We start from the raw sequence: 17,683 nt of genomic DNA, 5'->3' as shown, positions 1-17,683 counted from the left end.
TGATGTTGGTTGGACTTTGAAACAGTCAGAACTCTGTTTGGGGAGTGATGTTACCTTGTAAGAGGAGAAAAAAGTGTTCCTCCTCTTGGTCTTGTCCTGAACCCTCTTGCACGTGACAGAGAGGGAAGGAGGTGATGGTTGTCATGGGCTCTGGAGCAGTACAAAGAATTGGTTTCTAATTTGGTGGCTAAGGTCCCAACTCTCAAGTTGTGTTTGGGTATGACAATGTTTCATCCTATCCCAAAATGAGAAGTCAGTGTTATATTTTAAGTTGCAGGAAGCTTTGAGTGGAAAAAAAAAGGGGGGAAGGGGAAGAGAAAAATTAGGGATGTGACTCAGTATTGATTTCCACTTGTTTTTGTGGAAATGCTAAAAATGCCACGATGAAATATTTGGACTTTTCCTCATGTTTCTTTCCCATTTTTTTGTTAGAAGCTCTTTGCCCAGTTTGACTCCAATTCCTGAATTATTCATAGTCTGTAAATAGCTTCCTCCTCCTCCTCCTGTGGTAAATACACTCTTTGTCCCAAGTGCTTGGCAAGCTGGAGGCAGTGTCATCCTGCTGAGCCGAGGTGCTCAGGGTGTGCGTGTTCTTTCTCTGCAGAGTTATGTCATGCCCAGACCACCGAAGGGCTCCATGAGGATTTATAGAAGATGCTCCGTGTCTTGGCGCCTCTGGTGCTCCTTCTGCTGTGGCTGATGAGGATCGCTGCCAGCCCCCATTCCCTGAGGATTGGTGAGTACAGAGCTTGCTCTGCCCAGCCTCTTGCTTTCCTTCCACTCGTCCTTTGAGCCGCTCTGTGTTACACAGGGACCAGAGGAGCCAAGCCTTGCCTGTGGTGGCCAAGCCTTGCTGGTGTGCTCCTCTTGTGTGTGAGGGGAATGAGCTCTGGTGTCTCACCTGCATTTTGGAAATTAAATCATTAGGAGAAGCTCCTTTGGTGCTGAGGTGAGGGAGCCCTGGCCCAGGCTGCCCAGGGAGGGTGTGGAGGCTCCTTCTCAGGGGGGTTTCAAACGCCACCTGGACGCGTTCCTGTGCCCCGAGCGAGGGGAACCTGCTGTAGCAGGGGATGAGCTCTGGAAGGCCATTCCAACCCCCACCATTCTGGGGTTCTGTGACATGCAGTTTGTATTGAGAATACATATTTGAATTGGTTTTTATGGTAGTAACATGATGGTAACCTCTTTCTGTACAATTCTGAAGTGAAAGCCACTCCTCAGAAGAGGCACTGAGGAATGAAACTTGCTCCAGTGCTCCACTCTGCCCCCTTGATGCTCTCCTAAGCTCCACACAAATGGAAATAGTTTTTTGTCATAAATTTCTTTGTCCCCACATTGATGAGTGGGGAGTGTTTGAATTCAAACTGAACCTAGTTAAGCTGTGCCACAACAAAATGAGTAACTGCAAAATGCTCCATTTGTAAGTATGTCCTATGCATTCTGTCTCCTTTGGGCTTTATTAGGAAACGTGTGAATATGTGTATATATGTGTGAATATGTATTCAGGAAAAGGCAACATCATCTTCATTTGCTGCCTGTCTGGATTAGGGAAGAGAAATGGATCCAGAAAGCTGGTAATGAAACTCGCTTCATAGTACTGACACTTGGCAAGGATTTTTAGAAAGGAAACTGCTTTACCTGACTGTTCTCTCTGGAGCTACTTGTTGGTTTTATTAACTATTTGTTGCAGATAAGAAGCTAATCCATTACTGTCCCCACTTGCAACTTTTACAGGTGGCACTTGAAGTAAAATTACTTCTCCCTGCTGCTAGTGGAGCATGGAGCAGCTCAGAAATACAGCAAGGGAGAGTCTGTGCTGGCAGGAGTCTGGGAAGGGTGGCTGAGTGTTTTATATCTCCAGCATCTGTGATTCATGTGGAGCACTCATGCTGCATGGTCTCAGCTCTGCAGACTGCATTTCATGTTGATCAGCAAGTCCTCCACTTGAGCCAGCAGACGGGAGTGGGGATGGACGGTATATTATCGGGATGCTGAAGGTGAAAAATCCTTCATTATGCCACATGCCTCAGGCATCTCCTCCTGTGGGGAAAGTACTGTGGGTGCTTGGAGTGTGAGGGGAAGGGGAGCTTCCCCAGCAGCCCTGGGCTGCAAGCCAGTCTGGGAACTGATGTGGTTGTCCACCTCCACAGCACAGCCCAGAGGGAAACGGGAAGGTGTTTGAGAGAGAGGGACTGTGCTTTTGTGTTCCTGGCTGAGAACTGCAAATGCAAATCTGCTGCACCACACTACCAGCAGAATTAGCTGCTGCCTTCCACCTCTCTGCTTGGTGCATGATCAGAGGCTCCTGAAGTGGAGTTGATGGTGTCTGCTGTGAGGCCGTGTCAGTGCTGACCCACGAGGGCAGGCAGGGAGAAGCTGGGGGGTGTCTGTGTGTTCAGGGAACAAAGCAGTGCAAATCTGTCTGTTGAATGCTCCTGTGGCTGAAGAACTTCTCTTGGGATGTTGCAAAGGCAATGTAGGAGTCAAGATTTTAAAAGCAGGAGTAATATTGTCGAGGGAATGGGCAGGAGCTTTGCTGGTCCTCCTAAAAGACACTGCAAGTTGTGGCTTTGGTGTCAGTGTTAAATGTAAAAGTGGCCAGAGACCTGCAGTTAAATCACAGGTGTGTCTAGTCACCTCCTACCTCTTGAGAATGGGAATCCTGACCTTGGATTCCCACACACAACATGAAAGCAAGGATTTGCTGAGGGAAGGGAAGCTCAGGTAGCTTTGCTAGTGCATATCTACCACTTTTGCTCACAGCCACAGAGCTAACTTACCTGAAAACAGTGTCTGAAGCAGATGGGCAAACTGCTGAGGAGGGGTTAGGGCTTTTGGTTTTGTTTCTTTAAGATATAGTTTTATATTAACAATATATCCAGGAAAAAAAAAAAAGAGTTAATAAAAATAAAGCACAAAATAAAAGGAGAGAAAAAATATTACTAGCAGCCCTAAAATCACTCCCAAATGCGTGCTTTTGGCAAGGCAGGGAGATATGCTATCTAGCAACATAAATCAATGCACTGCATAGAAAAGGAAAACAGACCAGCATGAACATTTAAATATTCCAAGAAAATGCAAGTTAACATTTAAAACAATTCTGAAAGCCATCTGGTAATGGCCTGCTGAAATGCACAGTTACATGATCAGTAATATGAGGTGAACATAGGCAATGCCACAGCTGGTTTCTTCACCGAGTTGCTAGAAGAGATGATTGCCTGCTGTGCTTGGCTTCCAGGGCAGAAGGAGGCACGGTGGTGCAGAGTCAAGGGCACTTGGTCTGGCTTTGAAACTGAGCATTGAGCTTCCCTGCTGCTGCTTTCTTGGGATTCTGGGTGGATCTTGGCCCTGATATTTCTCAGTGGAGTTTCTAGGCAGCGGGTTGTTTGATCTTTGAGCGCACAGTGACAGCAAGTTTCACTGGGCTGGATGGACCAACAGTGAGTGTTGCATTGCAGTGAGCTTCAGAGGCATCATCTGTGCAAAAAAATGAGCAGAATACAGGCTACAGGGTGACCTTCCCTGTGACTTTGGCATGCACAAGAACAATCTGTAGACTATCATATGCTCTATTTCTCTCTTGGATACATAGGAAAAAAGATTGGTGCAAATGCTTTGGTTTTGAGCCTTTTTCTTCATCCTTAAAGTCTGTATGTTCCCTTCTGATCCTACCCTGGAGAAAGTCTCCTGGTTCAAATTGTTCTGGTGTCTTCTATGGGGAAAAACACTGATCATATGCTTTATCCAAATTAGTATATTTTTACTAGGCACCTGGCCTGCCTTTGTAAGGTGTGGTCCTCCTACGTGCTCAGAAGTTGACTGTGATCAGGGGATGGAGAAGGAGGCAGGAATGGGCATGTTCTCAGAAGTTCTCAGGTGTTCCAGGAGGTGTGTAGGGAATTGCTTCCAGACATCCTGTAGCCCTTGAAAGAGTCACTCTACCAACATGTCCATCCACACCAAAAGCATGAAAAAGCTTTCTCCTGCCCACTCCAGTGGCAGATGAGGAGGATGGAAGGTGCAGTGTGCTGTGGGCCAGCATCTCCCTTAGCTCTGGCTTCCTGTGACATATACTGGCTGTATTAGTAACTCAGGTTTTGGCTTTTTGTTTGTTCACTCATGCTCAATAAAGTGTCATGAAATTTATTTGAGTTATTTACCAAGTTATTTACTTGGTCATATAGAGCAGACTGTCAGAGCCCTAAATGGGTGTTCTCTTGCTGGATTGATTGGGTGTATTAACAGCACATTTAGAATTCATAAATAAGCCAAAGTTGTAGTTAATACATGGCCTTGCCCTAACCAATAGTAGCATTGACATAGGATCTACTGACAAACTCCTTGCAAGTGCTCCTGCAGTCTTGCAGCTCTTTAAAGTTTCTGTCCAAATCCCTTCCCTCCTTTACCTCCCAACTTTGCAAATTTTATCCAAACAGATGCAGCTCAAGCATTTTGGGTATCTTCATTGGTGAAACCTAGTGGTGTTCCACCCTACACCCAGCTCAACTGATAGTAGAAGAAACCTACACTGCTGTCCTAGTGCTTATGGTAGAGTTTCATACACCAGAGGAGAAATGTGTGGTCCAAGTCTCCACAAATCCAAACTGATGGTGAGTTGTCACTAGAAGTGCCAGCCTGGGACATTTGTCCTTGTTTCTAGGCACGTTTCCAACAATCTGCTGTGAATCTCCTGGAACTCTAATGTCAGGAAAGTGTTCTAGGGATCCCCCAGAGCACGTGGAGTTGTGGGAAAGAGCTGGCATTTAGCTGCACATGCTGAAGTAGGTGGGAAGAGGCAGTCTGGAGACATGCACCCAAGTTTTTTCTGCATCCTTGCCATTGTATAGTGCCTATTTCTTTCCTATCACCCTGTCACAGACCTGGGTGGCCTTGCTTCCCTGCGTACTGACCCACCTGAGGTGCTCACGATGCTGATGTTCCATGAGCTAGAGGCCCTGTAGCTGCACAGTGTGCTTCTGCCCATTGATGCAGCTCCTTCATTGGTGTGTCTGAGCTGAAGGCCTGAAGCAAGGAAGGAGCACAGAGCATTGAAAACATGTAAGGCAAAACCAAATGGTAATGGCAATGAACAGCATTGTGGAGCGTTTAGTTCAGCTTCCCCAGCTCCCAGAGGACGTACGTCATGTTCCTAAAGGCACTGCAGAGGAGATCCCACAGGGCAGCATGTTATTCAACAGTAACATTTTAAAGGGTGATGGTGCCAGTGATGATGAAGGTGCAGGCAGTTCCTTGCATGCTGTACAAGCAAAATGGCAATGTCAGCCCCAGCTGGCAGGTCCAAATGCTTCCTCCTAGGGCTGTGCTCCGGGTCAGGGAGAACCATCACTGTGCCCTTTACAGCAGGCAGAGAGAGCTGTGGCTTTGTGGCAAGTTGGCTTGTGCCAGCACCAGAGGATGGTGTAGCTGCTCAGGATATTGAGGATGAGGGGTTTTGCCAAGTCACATATGGAGAAATGAAGCATGAACAGAGGGTTGTCCCCACACTGCAGTGGCAGGAGCAGGGGTGGACTGGCAGCTAGGTTGATATTAAATGTGGGTAGATGCTTTCCATGTGTGTGTTGGAGTCCTAGTCCCTAGAAACCCAAAGTAGAGGTTTGCCCAAGGTGCTCCATGGCTTCTCTTGAGCCCACACAGTAGTTGGAGACCTGCCCTGGGATGTGGCTCACCAGCACATCCTTGGAACCGGGAAGCGCTACCGGGAGCTTGAGTTTCAGTTCCATCCCCTGCTTGATTCATGCCTCACTGGGCTCATTTCAGCACTTGTGTGTAGGGTTTGGCCTGTATTGATTTGATTTGATTTTGTTAAAAGGCTTTCCCATTCCATTTGGGACTTGCCTAATCTCTGAGAGTTTAAAGAACAGAGATCTTTGCAGGAGGAGGAGGAAGAGGAGAGGTATCCAGATCTTCGTCCATGCATGACTTGGCAAATTTGTCCAGCTGAAACAACATTAATATTTTCCCCAATATTGAAAAAGCTCAGTTAAGTTCATTAAAGTGAAGCAGATTCATAGTTATTTGTCATTTACTGCTGAAGAGTGGTGAGAGATAGAAAAAAATACAATATTCATTTGTTAACTGTTTGCCCCTTTAATTTTGTTTTCATTATTCTTCCAGGAGAGTGATATTTTATTTATGTTTTCCAAGTTATGTGCATAAATCTGTATTTTTCATGAAAGTCACTCACATGGATGCCAGGCCCTTTCAGCAATGCTTCACCTAGACTTGCACGTTGATTCTCTGCACTTCTCCCCAGGCACTGCTGTGTTACAATGCTGGGAAGAGTGACTGGAGAGAGTCCAGCACAGGGCTAACAAGATGATGAGGGGACTGGAATGTCTTTCTTATAAGGAAAGGCTTGGGAGTCTTGGGGCTGTTGGGTCTGAAGAAAAGAAGGGAGGATGTGGAGCCCTTCCAACCCCAACCGTTCTGTGTGTGTAACCAAGGCTGAATGCATTTGGCTTAAAATTGTCTAAGCTGCCTGCTCCAGGGAGCCTTCGTGGAGGGAAGAGGGGCTCAGTGCAAAGTGGGGCTGATCTTCCCTGCCATGGATGGCTCTGCAAGAGGAAGGTGTCTATGGGATGTGGCAGGGAACCCAGTGCCTGTGAGGCTGCCCTGCTTGCTGCTCCCTGAGGCGGGAGATGCCTCTTTGCCTCCCTGGGAGATTGCTCTGGGAGGCATGTGTGCCTCCAGGCTGTGGCTTTGCGACATAAACCATAATGAGCTCTGGGTGTAGAGCTAAAGAATCCAGCACTATGATAGTATGAATAATAAATAATAAGCAGTTTTATATCTCAGATCAATGCTACAGGGCATGGAGTGAGGGGAGGTGTGGATTTAGTGAGACAAACCATCTCTTTATGTGTTTTGCACCTCTGTGGCAGAGTTATTTTTACTGATCTGTTCCTGTTCATTAATGTCTGAGAGGCAAGCTCATTGTGCATCGTACATCTCAAGAGGCCTTAAGCTTTGTTTTGATTCATTATATATCCACATACATATTATATAGGTATAGATCTCTGTGTGCAGAGCATCTGGACAGCAAAGCCAGTTGGGTAGTTTTGGAAGAGAGCCACGTTGCTCAGGCAGCAGATCAGCACAGAGCTCTGTTTGCGTGTTTAATGAGAGCTGTTTGCTCACCAGCACGGGTCAAGCCGTGGTGTGTGCCCAGGCACAGCTGCCCCGTGCTGCACCACGTTGTACATCAGGAGGGGGACCAAGGTTCAAACAGGTGCTAATTCAGCAGGAAGACAAAAAAATGCTTTAAAAAGAGGAGCCAGTGAGAGAGGGGCTGGTCACTGGAAGGGTCAGACATGGATCTCTTACAGGCACTGTGATGTGCAGCTGCAGCACTGAAGTGGACTTGAATACTGTACTCAGATTTGAGCCTCTAACTACAGTAAAGACATAGAGGTACTGGGAAAGGGGCTGGTGCACAAGTCTGATAGGGGCAGCTGAGGGACCTGGGGGTGTTCAGCCTGGAGAAGAGGATGCTCAAGGCAGACAGGAGCATTCTTCAACTCCCTGACAGGAGGCTGGAGCGAGGTGAGGATCGGTCTCTGCTCCCAAGTGGCAGGACAATCTAGTTGTACCAGGGGAGGTTTAGAATGGAGCTGAGGCAGAACTGTTTCTCTGAGAGGGGTGTCAGCCCTGTGCCAGGCTGCCCAGGGAGCTGGGGCAGTGCCCAGCCCTGGAGGGATCCCAAAGCCGTGGAGCTGAGCTGCTGAGGCCATGGGGTAGTGCTGGGCTGGGCAGGGTGAGGAGAGGGCTGGGACTGCAGGAGCTGGAAGGGCTTTTCCAACCAAAATAGTTCTATAATTGTATAAGCAATGGAGAGTGGACGTGGGTAGGTGCATGTGCAGGGTTTTGCTTTTATACATTCATTCCTCAATATCTAATATTCTTCCTGAGCCAAGGTTCAGGGTCTGAGAGCTATATAACCTGGTTTATATCTAAATACTGTTACTGCCCCTGGCAACACTTTGTGTATTTAGCTGCTGAGCCATGTTTAATACACATCTCTTGGTTTTGTAGGATGAAAGCTTGTCATAGTGAGAGCTACTCTCGTTTCTGTCATTATTTTTTCATATATATATATCTATGAATAAAAAAGTCAATTACATGAATGAAAAATGCTTGGTTCCCTGCCTAAACAGCTGCCAAAATTAATTCCAATTCTGAGCCAAACTGAGCAAAGCTGGAATTTCTGTGCAAAGCTCCAGTGTGACATGAGACAGGCTTGTGCATTAGTGTGCATTGCAGATTACTGCTGCCCAGCCCTCAGCTATCCATGTGGGCAGCTCAGGAAGGATGGATTCCACATGCTCTGTGGTGAACTTGACTTCACTGCTGAATAAGCCTGAGTTAAGTATCCTTAGAAGGTCCTTGCTGGAGTGAGTTCCATCAAGCTGCAAAGCAGTGCTCACTTGATAGAAAGCAGCTGTCTTGGCAGCTCAAAACACCTGAAGACTTTGAAGCTCAAACTATTGCTGATGATGGCACTACTTTGTTCCTCCCCACAGCCTAATTAATTTGCATTTAAAGAACCACCTGAATTGAGCAGAAATTGGATGTGGACAGGAGCTGGATCAAGTTACAGAATCTGAGTGAGGGGAAGCAAGCCCTCCATCTAGGCAGCAGTTGGTGTGGTGGGAGGGCAAGAAGCAGTTAGAAGGCTTGTTGCTGAGGATGGGGCACCATGGGTACGAGCTGGGGAACACAGTTGCTTGCTTTTAAAGGGAGATGCAGATCTGTAGTGGCTATAACTAAATCTGAAGATTGTTTTCAGGGTAATATTGCAGATTAAGGTACCCAAGTTTCTAAAGGTGAGTTGAGTTAAAGGCAGAGTCATTACCTGTGAGGTATTGTAACCTTTCTGAGAAGGCAGGCTGGAGGATGGCAGATGGGAGGAGGAAGACAGCAAGGCAACTCCAGCTTGTAACAGTCTGTTGGAGCAGAGCTGAAATCCTCACACTGTGAGCGTGAGGTACGTTTTCTTTCTATTTGAAGCGATATGCCATGTGCTCAAAGGTTTATTTCTCTTTCTGCTACTGTGGAACTCTTGGAAGTTCATTTGTCCTTGCTTTGTAGATGGGTGGACTCCAAGCTCAGGGGCCAGCTCTCCTGGATGCAAAGTGTTTGGTACCTAGTTCACTGAGGTGTTGAAGTGTGCATTAGGCACTGCAGGGCTGTTGAATAACCTTCCCAGAAAAGATGCTTTTAACCTGAAAGGGCATTTACCTCAAGTGCCCTTCTGCACCTAATTGCTTCTGGCTCAGTTTAAGGTAAACACACTCCTGTAAAAGCTAAAAGCCCAGATTGTCCTGGCTTGGATTCAGAAGCTCTAGATCTTGATACCCAGGTATTTTGAACCTATAGCATTCTATTTAGAGTGCTATCTCTGGAGGACAGATGAGTGTGGGAGACCTGAGAAGCAGAAGGGGAAGGTCTCAGCTGGAAGAGAGCTTGTGAATTGATGAAGACCTGGGAGATGCATGGAGATGGGTGCTTATAACCATGGCCAGTTATGCCCTGAGAATACTAACCTGGAGCTATGGGATCTCGGGCTGACAGAGACCTCCCTGCAGGGAGGGATGTGCAGAGCTGGTGCTCTTAGAGCTGGGGGAATAAGGGAGCTCTGTGACCCATAGATGAAAATGAAATACTAATCTCAGCAGGCAGAGAAGCAGAGAGAGTGTATGCTCACATGCCAGCGAAGAGGTGGACTTGAGCATGGAGTTAGAGGGGAGCAAAGGTGGGGATCTGCAGTGGAGGAGCAGCTTCGCTGGGCAGTTGCCAGCTCTGGCTCCACCCCTGCCAAATGAGGACTGAGTGTTAGAAGGCTGCAGGAAGGGATGGCTCATATTCCCAAAGACTCTGCTAATGAATTCCTCTTGCACCTCCAGACGCTGTAGGGGTTTGGAGGGACTAAATGGAACTTTATGTGAAAATGATGGCTGAATGTCAATTCTGCTGTCGAAGCCAATTTGAGAGACGAAAACTGCTAAAAGAATTAAGAGTGTTAAATGGAAATAAGTCACCTTGGTTGAGAAGAAATAGGGTTTAAATGAGTGAAATTATCTGTGGATTACCCTTGTTAGAGTACTGCCTTATTTAATAAACTGAGTTTTAATCTGCTGCAGGCATTCCTGGAGGAAAAGCCTGCAGAGGTACACACATGTGATGAAGGGGAAGAACAAGCTGTGCCATCATCCTCCAAAATGGAGCCACAGCAGTAAAGGGGGGAGGTAACAGTTTGCCCACAAGTGCTTTGTACTCTCTCAAGGATATTGTTTGTTGCTTTATAAGTTGTTTCATATTTGTTCCATCTTCTTGGATAGTTCTTCTCATTTGCTGGCAGAATAGGAGGTCACTCCTTTGGGTTAGATGATGCCCATTCTGGATAGCATGTGTCCCTGAGGAGTATTTCTAGAATAGGGACATGCAGCATTTCATGCTTACTGGGGTAAATGTAGTCAGACCTGTCTTTGAGCACTGGAAAGGAATGCTGCAAGGGGATGAGCTCTTGGGGTATTTAGAGGGCAAAGAGAGAATACTGGAAATCTCGAGGTCTGCAAGTTCATTGTGAAGAGAGAGTCTGCTAATTTTAAATGGGTGCTGATTATCTGCTTCTGCAAGAGCAGGTCTGTTACAGGAGAGCAACCAGGTACTCTTAGGACACTTTAGCTGGCCACCTGACTTAATGCAGATGTCACCTGTCATCTTGCATGTGTTTCTGACCTGTCTGTCTTCGGTGATAGTCATGAAAGCATAACTGCTCCAGATGCTTCTGCAATTGTCCACAGAGGGAGGGACCTGATCTTAGTGCTGAGCAGTCATCTTTCAGCACTGTAGGACTCTGCTCTTGGCTGCTGGAGCCACTGCCAGAGCCCTGGAGCTTTCTGCATGCAGGAAGGGCACGTGTCTCGGAGGAGAGGGTGTCTGAAAGGGAGGTAAAAAAAGCCTAATGCACAAGGAGGGATGAGTCTTGATTTTCCTCTTAGTCCTGTAACAGAGGTTTCAAAAGATCTTATGTTCTGTACTTAAAAGATTCAAGAATTTTCAAGCTGTTTCAAACAATTTTGAGAGAGAAATCAACTCTGAAGTCACTGGTGGATTAGGAGTCTCAGAGAGGGTGCAGGAGATTCAGTCCATGGGTAACGTGTCTGGGTTATGCTCTCTATCTGTCTTCTGTAAATATTACATCCTTGGTAGCCCCTGCTGCTTTTGTTGCAGACAGAGCTGAGCCATTGCTGCCAGAGCCTTCCCATCTTCTATTTTTGCCTCTCTTCCAGGGACTGTCGTGACAACCTGGTCTCTGAATGCTGAAAGTTCTTACATCTCATGCTGCTAAAATTATGTTTGGAGTGGAACTTAGAGCTGAGATAGCAGGAAGAAGGCAAGGAAGGGGCTCTGTTTGCCCTTATGTTTTGCTGGGGGGATTGCTATTTACTAGCCTGTGTTTTAGCACAGAGCAGACTCACTGGATCTGATCTATATGTGCTGCATTCTCTTGAATTATTTCTGGTTTCATATCATAGAGGTGCAGGCCAGGATGAATGCCTGAGATCTAGCCTGAGGCTCATCCTCCATGAGCTCCAGACTTCTGTGATCACCTTGCCAAGCCCAAGGGATAATGAAGTCTGAAAAGTCATAATGTGATGTCAGCCTGGGTTTGTCTGAGGATCTCCACATTCATTACAGATTCCACCCCCTTCTCAACTCTGATTTGTGGTAGTTCTACTTGGCAAGAAGAATCCACTAACCTGTATCAAATAAGATCAGCCACCCTATCTTACTGCTAGAGGGATTTGTAGCCTCAAGCATCTCGGAGAGGTTGTGCTTATGGATGCAGATGTGTGCACACCATGGTGATGGACAGCACATTTGATAGCCTCTACTTTGTATCAGATCTGACTGACAGGCAGCTAGTTTTACCATGGCAGAATGGTCCTTCATACCCCCTCCAGAGTGGTTTTCTGGCCGTGTTCAGCTGCCCTGTACATGTCCCGTTTGACCAGCAGCAGAAGTTAATTGTGTCGTTTGGCACTTGAGAACACTTTATCCCACATCCCTTGGCATGTTGCAGACTTTCAGCAGTTATTATCTGCTGTGTTTCTGTCCGTCTGGGTGTCACGTGGAATTTTTTGGCATGCTTCTTTCATCAGGGGCCCTGCTACAGTGGGAAGGTACTTTATTATTCCAGACTTGTTCAGAAATGCCATGATCTTACCAATCACACAAGGCAAAGCCGAAGAGCAGTCGAGTTGGCAATGAAATCCCTTGCAGTACTTGGGCAGAGTCCTAGGACCCCATGCAATAGCCATCCCTGATGCTTCTCCAGGCCCAGTTACGCTGCAGAAGCTGGTGTTGAGCTTTTGGGGCTAGTAGAGGCTGCAGTAGCTTTGCCCAGGCAGCGAGCAGCTCCCTGAGCACTGCAGCTCTCAGCAGAGCTTGCTTTAAAGTCCCCAGCATGATCAGTCTTTGAGAGGCAATGGTGTGGGAGAGCTGCCTACCAGCTCTGGCAGGAGGAAGGCACTCTGGTTGTCCAGCTTGGCATGGCTGAGGAGCATTACCAGGGTAGAACTGGGGTTTAAGCATTTGGGTTTTGGAGCAGAGAGCTTGTTTTCATTTTAATGTCTGTGGTTGAAAAGCCTGTGTTCTCATGCGTTTAAATCCCATGGAGCATCTCATTAGGAACAAATGATGCCTCAGGCAAGTGGAGCTATAGAAAAGTAATCTTTATTAAGCACCCTCAGTGGTCAGAGTTACTTGATGTAACTCCAGTTACTCCAGAGTTTTATTTGCAGGCAACTTGGATTGTCTTTTAGCAGGAAAATGCTTTGAACTCCCTTCCTTCCCGTCTCCAGGTTACTGCTTTCTATTTCTGTGTGTCTTCAGTCTCTAAAGCCCTGCAAATACTGCTGGTAAAGTTACTGATACTGGGAACAAAAAGAATGGAAGAGACCAGGTGTACATAGGTCAGGAACATGCACCCATGCTTGGAGAAAGGAATGCAGAGTGTCTGCAGCACATCCTGAATTGCCCTGAGCAGGTGGCAGGCACAGCCATTTCCATGGGAAATTGTGTGCAGAACCCACAGATCGATGTGGGAATGCCAGTGGGAAGTTCTGTCTCTGAATGCTTCACTGCTGCAGATATGGGGCTGCAAATTTGGGTCTTCCTGGCACCTACAGTAAACTGCACAGTGGGTTGTCTTTCATCTCTGGACTTTGCAAGCTCTCCACAGGTGATATAAAATGAGCTGTAAACTGTAAACACAAAGGGCAGCAACAAAGAAATTTGAAACAGCATCCTGCCAGATGTTTTGCTTTTTGCTGGATAGCTAGAGGGAGAAGGAATAAACAACTTGGGGACAATAAAGCAAGGCATGGGGTGTGAATGTGAAGGTGTTACTAACCCCAAGAATTGTTGGTGGCTCTGCCATACCATGTGGGATGTTTCTAGATTGATGTAGAGGCAACCCCAGCCTCACCCTTGGCTTAAATGATATCAGGGCATCTCGAGGTAAGTCTAGGAAGAGAAAAGGGAGAGAGAAAAATTAATCTGTGGCCACTGTACTGGGCTTTATGAAAAGGAAATGAAGTGAAGGCAGGAGCATCAGAAGTTCGCCTGCGTGTGTCTTGTCAGGCGTGCAAAGCTGCCAACGTGGAGTCATTACAGGCTCCTGTGTAAATACATACTCTTCATTTGGAGTCTTTTTTTTTCACCATAACATGTCTAATTTACTTAATAGGCTGTAATTGCTCTGGAGGAGTAGTCACTGTTTATCAAGTAAGAGCCTCTTGGTCATGTCAGACAGCTCTGCCATTCATGGTCAACAGGAGTTTCGGCACCATAGTGGGTGTCTCTGCCAAGGGCAGCAGCCAGGAGGGCTCAGTAAGTCCCTTGCACAGAGGCCACTTGGCACATGCTTTCAGTCCCCCAAGCTCTGCACTCTGACCTTTTAGGAGGCAGACATTTTCCACAGCACTAGGGGCAGCCCTGCATTGCTAGAGATGGCTTTGAGCTGGTCCTGGTCCTTCTGCTGCTTTTGCTTCTCCTCCTCATTGCCTGCCTCCTACCCTTTTGGCTGGCCAATGCAATGTATTGGTGACTGTTGTTGTCCTGGGATTGTCAATTCTATTGCAAGGATATGGGAAGTACTTTCAGGCATTGGCTAGCAGCACAGAGTCTTTGAGCAGGAGTTTGTGCCACTAAGCATGCTTTCAAAAGATCTGAACTGGTGCTTAGGGAATTAATTAGCCCCAGAAAGATTTGGTGGCTCAGCGTAGGAACACTGGCTTTGAGAGTTTCCTCTCCTTCTACTGAAACAAGCCACTTCTAGCATGAAGCATCAATGCATTCTAACACCAAAAGGTGAAGTGAGAAAAAAAGGTCTAAAAAACCCCTCAAAACACATCAAAACTCCAGAAGAAATGCAAGGGAGAGCATCTGTGTGACTAACAACTGAAGCCCTTCTGAAAAGCAGTCATCTGCTGAATATAATATAGCTGTAGACTTTTGTTTTAAATGTCCTGGCTCTATTCTTTGCTCTCTCCCACCTCCCCATCTGGAAACAGGCCAGTATTATTCGTGCTTGAAAAGGCAGAACTGGCTCCCTATGCTGAGCTGCCTGAGCTACAGCCAGCACCTGCAGGGAACTGTGCAACAGGTTCCTGTCTACTTGCTTTTCTGCAGCCTCCCTAAGGGAGAAGGGAAGTTCTCCCCCTCTGCTCTGCCCTAGTAAGGCCACATCTAGAGTACTGCATCTAGTTCTGGGCTCCCCAGCTCAAGAGAGACAGGGAACTGCTGGAGTTGCTGCCAGTGCAGGGCTACCAAGATGCTGAGGTGATGGGAGAATCTCTTTGATGAGAAAAAAGGCTGCAAGAGCTGGGGTTGTTTGGCTTGGAGGAGAGAAGGCTGATAAATACCTAAAGGGTGGGTGTTGAGAGGATGGGGACAGTCTTTGTTTTGTGGTGGCCAGTGACAGGACAAGGGGTAATAGACACAAGCTGGAACTTACTTGGTATTGAGGTGAGGGAGCCCTGGCCCAGGCTGCCCAGGGAGGGTGTGGAGGCTCCTTCTCAGGAGGTTTCCAAACCCACCTGGAAATGTTCCTGTGCCCCCTGAGCCAGGGGAACCTGCTGTAGCAGGGGGTTGGGCTGGATGGGTTCTGGAGATCTCTTCCAACCCCAACCAGTCTGGGGTGCTGTGACAGGATGAGCAGTGATCTGTGTAGAGGAGTGCATGCTGTGGTGCTGTGCATCCTCCCCCTCTCCGTGTGCACGTGGCAGCACAACCTTTCAGGGCTAAAGCTCTTCTGAGACCTGCCAGAGTGCAGGCTCTGCTGTGAAACGTGATAGTTCATGGTAGTTCACTCTTGGCACTTGGAATGCTATTGCTTCTCTGCTGGTTTTATGGATCTCTTCACTAGAGCTGAATTAAGCAGGTTTACCAGTGCTGTGGGGAAAAGTGTCACTTAACCAGAAGTTTCTAACCACCAGGACCATCTTTCCCAATTTGGCAATGGGCTTCAGGGGGTGAATTTTGCTTTCAGTTGCAGGAATGGAAAACACAGTAAAATTAAATGAAGGCATTACTTTTCACTGCACCTCTCCTCTCTTTCTCTTCTGATTCTGGCAACACACTTCAGCCAAGTGTATGCCTGGGCTTGGAGACATCTGTGTTGTCTATAAGCTATAGCCATTTCCAGGAGAAATACCAAACTGTCTTTACCTTCTCAGAAAATCTCTCCCTGGGAAGTAAATCTGAATGCATGCAATTAAAAGATTTTGGAAACATATAAATATGAGCATTGCTTTTGTGTATTTTTCTAGCCAGGATATAAATGTGTGAGTGGTGAGACCAAGGGGCTTTCTTTTTACACAGGAGTCTGTCTCCCAGAGAGCAGCAGGGTCCAAGAGCTGCAGTTGTGGTAGCGGATTCTGCTCCTGACTGGCTTTTTCACTGCTTTTTGGGAGCCTGGGCACGACTCACACATGCTTTAGATTTCAGTCTCAGCTAGCTGATCTGCTTTCTACCCTATAGAAGAAAATAGCTGGTAATTATATGTTTACTTTGTGGATTTCAATGGTGCAAATGTTTCCTTTTAAGAGCTAGGCTAGGGATTAGTAGAGGAAGTTTAGTTTATTTTGGTTTCCCTGTCACATTGTCTTTTGATTTGAGTAGGACTGGATTTCTTGGTTTTAGGAGGCCTGAACCCAGTTACTGCCATTAAATGGGTAAAATAGCAAAATCCCTCAGTCTGAAGCAGAGAGGTGTCGTGAGGGAACAGAAGTCAATGCCTGGGTGAGGCTGTAAGGCGATGCACTGTTCCTTAAAGTCAGTTTGACCCTGCTTTGCAATGTATTCCTGTGAAAGCAGGAGGGTGCTGAGCATCTTGCAGATGACAAAACCTCTCTTTTAGGCTGGGATTATTCAACTAATCTTGTGATTATGGTGATAATCCCCTTTGCAATGGTGCCCCTCTTCCCTCGGGGACTTCAGAGTCCCAAATCGTGTTTTCTCCTAATGCTCAAGTGCTCTGAATTAAATTAGGGCACTCCTGAGGATCAGAGGTGTGCAAGTCCTCTGGTATTTATTGCTATGGAGTCTCTGGTGTATCGTCTTTTGCCTTATTGACCCTTTTAGGACTCAGAGTAGGGATGGAGACTGGTGGGCTCTGCTGATGGGGAGGGATATGACTGTTCAAGTTGAGCCAATGTCCTTGCAGCAGCGAGTGAGCTGGAGCTGCCACCCCCCAGCCCTGGGCAGGGATGCAGGGGGCCTTCCAGTTGGCTGCCTTGGGAGGCTGGGTGTTTTCAGATGGGCTTTTGCTGCAGCCTCCCCAGGCTGTGATCCCTTCCTGCTGCCAGGTACTTGGCAGCAAATAAATATTTTGCTCACAACTCATTGGAGGTGGCGTCTAACCAGATGTGCTCTCACTTGGTACGGCAGGAGATTTATTTGGTTGTCCATTTATAGCTTATTATTTTCTTCTATCTCCCCCCACAACTTAATAGCAGTTTGCTATGCACCAGGGTATACATTTTCTTCTGATTAAGTGCCATTTAGCTGTTGGCTGCTTGCTCATTTTACTTTTATAGACACATTTGCAGTGGCACAGACAGAGGCACAAGCGCCTAGGAGCAAGGGTAAGGAGAATTGAGAGTCGCAGCAGCTTGATTAGATTGGATTTTAATAAAGTTTCCAGCTAAGATGCATCACAACTATTCCTCACAGTGAAGATGCTGGGGGTGCTGGAGTTGCACAGCTTCTCACCTAGAAGCTACAGGCTGCTCACGAAGCCCTTGACCATCAGGGATGTTGCAGCTCTGCATAGCTGGGAGCTAGTCTCTCTAGGGTGAAGAGTGATTTTCCAGCTTTAGGCAGCTGCTAATTAGTTGCAGATGATGAGATAATTTATAAAAAATGAGGAGTGATTTTCTTCATTGTGCTAATATTGCTTGGCAATGAAACTGCTCTCTTAAAAGGGTGACTTTTCTCTAATGTAGGGATCAAGGCTAAAAATATATATGTGTGTATTTCAGTAGAGAGAGAGAGCGTGCTTCTTAACCACATGTGAAGAGGTATTTCAGAAGTTCATTCCAACCATAAGAATGAATTGAAATTGAAATGCAAATTTCAGTGTTGCTTAGAGCAC

At 46.8% G+C, this 17,683-nt stretch overlaps 1 protein-coding gene across 1 annotated transcript in view; it reads left to right on the top strand.

Moving 5' to 3' along the window:
• Positions 1-654: 654 nt before the first annotated feature.
• GRIK4 (glutamate ionotropic receptor kainate type subunit 4) overlaps positions 655-17,683 on the top strand; it is a 114,577-nt gene continuing 97,548 nt past the window's right edge. Inside the window, exon 1 of the mRNA XM_062013893.1 lies at positions 655-736. Within this exon, the coding sequence (XP_061869877.1) occupies positions 655-736 (82 nt within the window). The remainder of the gene's footprint in view (positions 737-17,683) is intronic.

The sequence above is a fragment of the Colius striatus genome, chromosome 23 (genome assembly GCF_028858725.1).
Source record: "Colius striatus isolate bColStr4 chromosome 23, bColStr4.1.hap1, whole genome shotgun sequence".
In the NCBI taxonomy this organism is placed as follows: Eukaryota; Metazoa; Chordata; class Aves; order Coliiformes; family Coliidae; genus Colius; species Colius striatus.
The sequence above is the reverse complement of the archived record's forward strand: the minus strand, read 5'-3'. Positions and strand labels throughout refer to the sequence as shown.